This window comes from Poromitra crassiceps (genome assembly GCF_964638095.1).
Source record: "Poromitra crassiceps genome assembly, chromosome: 27".
Lineage (NCBI taxonomy): Eukaryota > Metazoa > Chordata > Actinopteri > Beryciformes > Melamphaidae > Poromitra > Poromitra crassiceps.
In genome coordinates this window covers 1,086,092-1,095,000 of record NC_139650.1, presented here as the reverse complement: position 1 = coordinate 1,095,000, position 8,909 = coordinate 1,086,092, and the positions used below count along the sequence as shown (strand labels likewise).

Here is an 8,909-nt window from a genome sequence, read left to right as displayed (position 1 = left end):
CAGAGAGAGAGGGATGGAGAGAGAAAGAGAAGAGAGGTACAGAGAGAGAGGGATGGAGAGAGAGAGAGGAGAGGTACAGAGAGAGAGGGATGGAGAGAGAAAGAGAGGAGAGGTGGAGAGAGAGGAGAGGTACACAGAGGGATGGAGAGAGAGAGAGAGAGGAGAGGTACAGAGAGAGAGGGATGGAGAGAGAAAGAGAAGAGAGGTACAGAGAGAGAGGGATGGAGAGAGAGAGAGAGGAGAGGTACAGAGAGAGAGGGATGAAGAGAGAGAGAGGAGAGGTACAGAGAGAGAGGGATGGAGAGAGAAAGAGAAGAGAGGTACAGAGAGAGAGGGGTGGAGAGAGAGAGAGCGGAGAGGTAAGGGGAGGTATGGTTGCATTACACTAAGCATGTGTCCCTTCCAAACAGCCATGCTGACTCACAGACTTGAGCCTTGACATAGTCCATGTACTGCTGGGCACTGAGCGCTGGCTGGCACACAATGGCCTGGGGCTTGGCAGTGGAGGGCGGCCGCAGGAAGGGGTGCAGGCAGGTGCGGCCGGTGTGGACCGTCAGCACGTAGTGGCACGACTGAGGCTCGTCCACTCGGGCGATGTAGTCACCGGAGCCTTCTTCACACACAAACTGCAAACGTTACAGAGTCAATTAATCTCGGTCCATCCTCAGGTGCAACATGCAGACTTGCACTGGCTGCACTTTTTTATTTTGATCAGAACAAGACAAGACAGAGAAGACAAGAAAGGCCATTTTGAATTGACATGTAAATACATGTGGAATCCAGATCCCATCTCACCCTGACTTCAGTCTCTCTGGGATTTCCATCGAGGTCACACTTGGAACCGTTTACATACGTCTGACTGTGGTAGCGCTTCAGTCTGTGCTGCTTGGAGGCCTGAGAAATAAACGGAGAACAGAACAAGATCGGCTTAATTAAATTGATTTGTATGTAAATGTCCTGTACAATTTATACTGCATCAGCCAAAGGAACACATTTGCTATTTCTGATCTTTGTGGCCTCCAGGGTGATTTGTAGGCCGTGGTCATTATTACTATCACAGCTGGTGAGTCTCGAGAGATTCTTGGAAAAGAGCTGATTCTATCCAGAAGTCACGCTGTTTTTCCTAACATCAATCAACACTTGACTATAAACAAGCCATGCGTTTGTAGATGCAATCTGACACCGTTTAAAAACAGACTCCACCAGAACAAAATATCACATCTGACCGGAGGAGATGAATATTAGTGTAGCATCACATGTGCATCACCTGGGCCCTTCTTGAACTAACATCTTTTAATAAAAAAATAAAAAAATACTGATGTTACTTATTCCTTCTCAAACTACTTCCTACATGGTGCTCGTCTATCAAAATATCTTAGCTGTCATGGATTGTGTTGCATAGTGGTTTTCTGTACTGTTGACAAATTGTGATATCGTAAGTCGCTTTGGACAAAAGCGTCTGCTAAATGACGTAATGTAATGTAATATGTGCAGTCACTGTCAGGAGTGTTGCCAGTAGAGCTGTGCATCTTCACTGATCTCACGATTCGATACGATTCGATTATACAAGTCTACGATTCGATTCGATTCGATTATACGATGCATCTTAAATCGATGCATCACTTTTTCCGCAATACATGATTTATTTTTTCTCACATTCTTTTTTCTCACTGTGTGGTTACTTTTAAAATAAAAGTGCATTTGGAATTGCATTGTATTATGATCCATAATTAAAATAAACAACTGCATGTACTTACATTCTATTTTATTTTATTATTAAAAAAAAAGAAAAAAGTTTTTTTTTTTTTTTTTTTTTTTTTTAAATAATCGATTTTTGATATTTGTTAATCGATTCAGAATCGTCCTATTAAGCATCGCGATGCATCTCTGAATCGATTATTTTCGGCAGCTCTAGTTGCCAGATTGGGCGGTTTTCTGACCAGAGGAGGCACTAGTGCAGAGACCAGGACACATAACCCACATTCCCACCTGCAGACACGGCCAATTGCATCTGTAAGAAGAACGTCTGACCAGGCCGGAAGTACCGCTGCCGGGAATTTAACCAGGATCTGTGCAGTGGTATGCGAGTGCTTTTACCGCTACAACACCCAGACGCCCCGCTGTTCACTTTTTTTTGGCTGTCTTTAATGTATACAAGAAAGCTGTAATGCTTGTTAAGTGTCGACTATAGACTAGTAAAACCAAATGCAAGCAAAATGAAGGTATCAGAATACATTTACCTTTGCCGTTTCATTACTCCAATCAAACTCAGACTCATAATGTCCGAGGAAGAGAATGTCCCCTTTGATATCCGTGTCTGTGGAGACAATGAGGACACGTCTTAAGCTCATCTCCCAAAGTGACCGTCAAGCACAATTTAGAGGACAACACGGAGGACAGCTCTTACCCTCAAGGTGGTACTGTCTGATATGCTGTCCAGGACAGAACTCGTATGTCCACCAGTCCTTTGTCTGCAGAAAGGAGAGATTGCACGCACACGCGCGCGCGCGCGCACGCACGCACACACACACACACACACACACACACACACACACACACACACACACACACACACACACACACACACAATCAATACAATTCACTGATGCATCTTATTTTTCATTTAGGCTACTGGTTTAATTTGATCAACAATGTCATAAATGGTGGCAAATGATTAAGAGGTTTTCTTGAGCAGACTTGTCCAATAGTCAAGAACAAGAAAATGTAATATACTACTAATATACTGGCTTTGTGTATGGTTATTCTTTCACACCAACATGTGGCTCACACCTGTCACCTGCTACTGTTGATCTGTGAGTCTAAAAGACGCAGCGAGGAAGTAGCTGCATTGACTTGTGTGATTATTCTTTCAACTTCCTGTTGCTGTAATGCTACAGTTCAACTTGGAGTGGAGCTGTTTATTCAAAGAACGCAGCCCTCAACTTCCTTCAGGCAAAAACGGTCAGGTTAGACAGAGCTGTTGCCGGTACGTAGTACGTACCTACTACAATATACATTTAGGCCACACAATCTCCTGATCTGGCTATCAAACAGTTATCTTATGAGCAAATCAGAAACAAAGACAACATTTTGACACTGACCGAGTTCTGAGGCCCTGCACTTCCCCTTCAAGACCTGTGGACGGCCGCCACAGGCATGAGCCATTGCTTGTTTTTATACATACAGTACATGCTCTCTGTTGTATCAACCTTACACATAAACACATAAACTAACATTCCACAACCATTTTGATGTGTCTCAAACATCATTTTATACTGACAGGAGTTTGGTTCTGTTAGCACTTAGCTCAGGTCAGAGATGGGGACTTGGACTCAAGTCACACTTAAGTCACACTTAAGTCACAGCCCCACACACACACACAATGTCTTGAGACTTGTCCTCAAAAGACTTCCGACTCCACTCGGACTTGAGATTTAGGACTCGTGAACAATCTTTATTTTATTTTATTTTATTTATTTTGGTGCATTAACATTAAGGAAATGTCTACTAATAATAATGCCAACTAATCAATGCTGTTAGTGTATGCTAATAGATAAAGGGGTTAGGATATTACCAGGTACGGTACATGCTTCGAATTCCTTAGTTTTAGCTATGCAGTGTTCTAAGGCTTAGAATCCGGTCTGTTTAGAATCTAAGCAGACCGGATGGCACCCAGCAGATGATAGAACGCTCTTCCATAAGAGACTTGACTTGGACTTGTGACCAAAGACTTGAGACTTGACTTGGACTTGCCCCTCAAAGACTTGAGACTTGACTTAGACTCTAGCTAGAGTCTAGCACAAAGACTTGAGACTTGACTTGCCCCTCAGAAACTTGAGACTTGACTTAGACTCTAGCAGCTAGAGTCTAGCACAAAGTCTTGAGACTTGACTTGCACTTGCCCCTCAGAGACTTGACTTGGACTCTAGCTGAAAGACTTGATACTTGATGTGGACTTGCAAAAAAAATGACTTGGCTCTTGGATCCCTGGCTCAGTGTATCTGAAAATGTGGCATTTATCTTACTGTATACATCACATACATATATACCATAACCCAAGTGGAGGGAGTGTTTGAGTAACCCTCCCCTGCCTCAGCATCTGACACAACAAGCTTCTACTCAGTGGAGCTGCTCAGTGTCCAGCATTAGAAGACTGTGGTTGTACTGAGAAGCTCCAATGTGTGAATGTACAAGTGCATCAGAGTGACACTGTGTTATAGAAACAGACCATGTGATGTCAGTCAGCCCTAACCTGGCTAAATGGACATTTTACAAAAAGTCTATTTACACAAAACTGACTTCAACATACAGGGGTCGTGGCACATATGTACAGTATGTGCAATGAGGGACCAACCTTCACTAAGCACGGGGCACCGTGCATAGGAGTGAGCAGCTCTGGGATGGCAGGCCCAGTATAGCCCTGCGATTCAGGCTCAGCAGCAGGATCTTGATGGAACCTTAAAGCTTGTGCTGGAAGTCGACACTCATACAGCTGCTTGTACTTGCTAGACACCATCATAACCTCCTCGGTCTTGGTCTACAATAGAAAAAAAATGTCGTGAAAATTGGCAGGGTGTGTGAATTCCACATTAGCACAACATCAGTATCTGAAAGTATACAGCATATTAACTAACGTTTCTTGCTACTGTACTGATAGTCTCTAACGTTACATAATTAACGTTACAGTTGAGATAGTTGTGTTGTGTTGTGACAGCTGTCACTCTTCTATCAACACTTCTGTATCTAACGCGTATCTTGCAAGCTGATAATGTTTTAGTAAATGCATACATTAGCTAACTAAGACAGACATGTTCTACGTTAGCTAACGTTAACTAGGTTCACGTAGAATAGCTAGTTATAGCTTACTCTTGCCAACGATAACGTTAGCTAGCTTACCTAGCTAGCTTTAGCTTTAGCAAAACAAGCTCTCGTGCACACCCTCACCTGCCCCAGGATGACGGGATCGGGAAGAATTTGAATCCCATATTTCATCTCATTCAGCTCCTCTAAATTCAAGAAAGCTGGGACACAGAGGGGACATATGAATAAGAAAACATACAATCTCTTTAGCCACCTAACTAAGGAAGCAGCAGCCATGGTTTCTCTCACATCCCCATTTGCCTGACACTGACAGACAGGGGGTGAGAAAACGCCTGTCCTGACATGGTGAATGCTGATTGGGCAACGTAAGCAGAACGTTCTTCTCATAGGCTCATTAACCTGTCAATCAATTGCACTTTGTTTTCTTGTTCTGGGTGTGTTCGTTTACTACACTGCTACAGAATAAGTGCACGGAGCTTCTGTCCTTGTCAGGCCTCCATCTCATTAAACTACGCCCGTCTCGGTTGTGAACGTTTGTCGTGACATAAAATAAACTAATATTTTGAGACAGAAACTCACCTTCCATTGGCTAGGTATATGAGGCGTGTCGCAAGGCAATTTGGCCAAAATCATAGCTTCCTCAGGTTTATGTAGCCTATGATGATAATAATAATAATAATAATAATAATAATAATAATAATAATAATAATAATAATAATAATAATAATAATAATAATAATAATAATAATAATGATGATGCTGATGATGATGATGATGATAATAATAATATAATAATAATAATAACAAAAACAACAACATCAACAACAATAATAATAATAATAATAATAATAATAATAATAATATGTAGGCCTACTGTATGTGTGTACCATGGCCTGTATAGATAAAATAGGTAGGCTATGTAGACTACACATGAAACTGCATTTTAGTCAGTTTGATGAATTAATGCGGTTGGATATTTGGAGACACGTGCACACGGGCATACATACCACATACGCGCACCACATGCACAGCCAAACGCCCACACCCACGATACTCCCCGCACACACACACACACACACACACACACACACACACACACACGCTCTAGCTATGTGTAAAATATGGCTGTCGTTGGAATGTAATAAATAGGCCTACCAATGTAGGTAGACTGATGACGAGGTGATGCTGTGTGTTGCTTCTCCGCTTCACTGTGTGTGTATGTGGCCGTGAGTCGATGCAGCTCTCTGATTAACCGCGGGCATGCCAGGCGCGTTGCGCTCACAACACTATAGGCTACTGCACCCAGGGGGAGCGTCCAACCATCGGAATTAGCTTACAGTGATGTGGTGCCTTTGCATTTCTGAAAATTAAATTGCATTTTGCAAGATCACGTTGATGAACACATTTCAAGAGAGGGGACCTCGTGGAAACGGTAGGTGAAAAAGCATAATAGGCTATGTCTTTCATTTGAGGAGAGCTTTTTCCGTTTGCCTGTATGGGCCTAGCCCGGGATGGATATCTTTAGTAGCCTACGTCATTTCTGACACTATTTTGAACATTAGATGAACCATAGACGATTTAACCTCAGGTAAGCCTGCAGAAAATAGTAGGCCTATGCTCCTGTTATAACGGGCTAATTAGGCTAATTGGTTATCGATATTGGTCTTAAGGCATTAGCTAGTTTTGTGAGCGATTTGTTTCAACATTTCATATGCGGCAATAAATGTAATTGAAAGGCGCATGATAGCATTTTTTGCAATCTTATTCATCACCACTATACTAACAGGCCTGTCTAGCGGTTGAATTGAATAATTCATGATTAATATTTCATTTGCTACCTGGCATTGTGTTCGCTGGCCTGGATTGTTGCACAAATGATTGACTTTGACTTTATTCTATGGATACTGGGTGGTGGAGTTGGTGATGGAGAATGACTCGACTCGTATTTATGTGGCGATTTAATTAGCCCAGAATTTGGATGGATAGCCTACAGAGGAAGCAGCAAAATCATCATGTCGGGATCTATGGTCGGGATGCGGACGCGGTGGGCTTTTCAGGGGATGCTATGCCGTCCTCCCCCCCAGCCTCAGCTTTAGGTGGATTCAAGGCTATAGTCTACACAGTGACTGAGCACAGTCAATATTGCACGCAGTTGCTGATGTGATGGACTATGCTTAATGGCCAGCAGGTCTAGAGATGGAGTCTTAATTTTGTACCATCACACATTGCAAACGCATGTTTTAGGCCTACTCTTCATTTTAGGACTATCTATGATGTACAACTAGCCTACATCTCCCTATTCTCATACAAGCTCAATAAGGCATAGCTACATAGCCTACACACCATGCCCTGACGTAACCTACTGTATCAGCTTCAGGCATCTGTAAGGGACGGAAATGATATAATTGCAATGTGATTTTAGACAATACCTCTTCTGTTTTTCCTGTAGTGTGTGTAACTGTAATCCATGCAGACTTCATGCTGTAAGAACATTGTAAGAATTTGGAAATGTTAGTAGGCTACAGGCATGAACAGTGCAACGGTTTGGGTGGCTATACGATTATGAGGAGTATTCAAGTTTCATCTTATCTTATCTGATCTGATCTGATCTGATCTGATCTGATCTGATCTGATCTTATCTGATCTGATCTGATCTGATCTGATCTTATCTTACTTTGTCCAGAGATGGGGCCACATGCTGTGTGCTGCTGTGAGGACCAAATCTTCCTTTCTCTCTCCTGTGTCCACTAGCCCTGTGAAGAACGTTACTGAACGGGCTGGTTGTGCACCTTCTATGAATACACTGTTTGGTAAATAATACGTCCGTTTCTAATATACTATATAGATCACAATGGCACAGGGAAGAGCTTGTAAAGGGAGCACTCTGAGAAAGCTTTCCTCTCAGTGATGTGTAAGTGCTGGCGGCCAAAGCAGAGCTGATGGGTGGCTGGATGGCTGGTCTTATTGATTTCTTCTAATTGACCACACTAAAGCTAGGATGGTCATGCCAGGATTTCCCTTGGGGGCCACGCCAGCAGATGTATGCATGAAGATGGTTTTATTGCAGTGTGCCTGCCGTTATCATGGCAGATCAAACTGTTACTTCAATTGGTCTGTCATCCCCGCCCCCCATCTGTTTCACTTTTTCAAATGACTGATTTTGTTGTTTGTCTACTCTCCTTATTTGTTGCTGTTTTCAGATGGAGAAAACATTCACACATACCTGTTCAGTATCTACACGGTTTTTGGAGATGCAGGTGCCTACAGAGGATGTCCTTTCATTGACTGGATAGAGGCAGTTGGGTATATTTTCTGCTAAATACTTTTTAAACATGCGTGCGTGCGTGGCTGTAAATAAAAGACCACAAGTTGGAGAAGTATCTCGGAGAAAGAGACTAAGATATTGTAAAATCACAAATGTACATATAAATGCCACTATTCAACATTTAGTTAAGGTGTAACAGAAAGAACAGTGATTCTCCAACAGTGGCCTGCGCATGCTGTCTCTGCAGTTCACCCTTAAAAAATAAGAAGGCTTTTTCAGCCTATCAGAACGCTGTCGCTGTTCTGTAGCTTCAGTGGAGACCACACCTTTTCTCATAAAATAAACTTCTCTGCTTACCGACAAAGGAACTAGGCCTATACAACAATTGATTTGTGATTTTGGCACACACACATCACCATCACCATCACCATCATCACCACCACCGTCGCGGACTAAGAAATCATCCGAAATCTGTTGGTAGGAAAATAGAGTTTGTGCTTTTCAAAGAGACAGGGCAGTGGGCTGGATTTGTTCTGAAAAGCTTCTGGAAGTTGGAACATCTTGGTTCAAAGTAGCAGGGACATGAAGAGGGATGTCGAAAACAAAAAGAGAGGAGTTAAAGGTAGGGAGGAACAGAGGAGATGAGATGAGAGAAGTGGAGAGGAACTTTAGCACGTGGACTTTGTTTCTTGTTTCCCAATGCTAAATTTTTAAACTTCAAATGTTACACTTTTAATATGTTAATACGGGGCTTGTAATAATTTGGCCAGACTAGCTGAAATGCCATTCTTCTACTAGTCTGACGAATGATGGTTGTTTTGTT

At 42.5% G+C, this 8,909-nt stretch overlaps 1 protein-coding gene across 2 annotated transcripts in view; it reads right to left on the bottom strand.

Moving 5' to 3' along the window:
• Positions 1 to 5,100, bottom strand: part of os9 (OS9 endoplasmic reticulum lectin) — a 16,174-nt gene extending 11,074 nt beyond the window's left edge. Inside the window, exons 1-6 of one of the 2 annotated variants that reach the window (XM_083662038.1) lie at positions 4,945 to 5,100; positions 4,355 to 4,537; positions 2,408 to 2,471; positions 2,241 to 2,317; positions 796 to 894; positions 425 to 626 (exon numbers count right to left, since the gene is read on the bottom strand). In XM_083662038.1, the coding sequence (XP_083518164.1) occupies positions 425 to 626; positions 796 to 894; positions 2,241 to 2,317; positions 2,408 to 2,471; positions 4,355 to 4,537; positions 4,945 to 5,097 (778 nt within the window). In that variant the 5' untranslated portion in view covers positions 5,098 to 5,100. The remainder of the gene's footprint in view (positions 1 to 424; positions 627 to 795; positions 895 to 2,240; positions 2,318 to 2,407; positions 2,472 to 4,354; positions 4,538 to 4,944) is intronic. The other variant, XM_083662037.1, reaches the window with a different exon arrangement.
• Between the last annotated feature and the right edge of the window lie 3,809 nt (positions 5,101 to 8,909).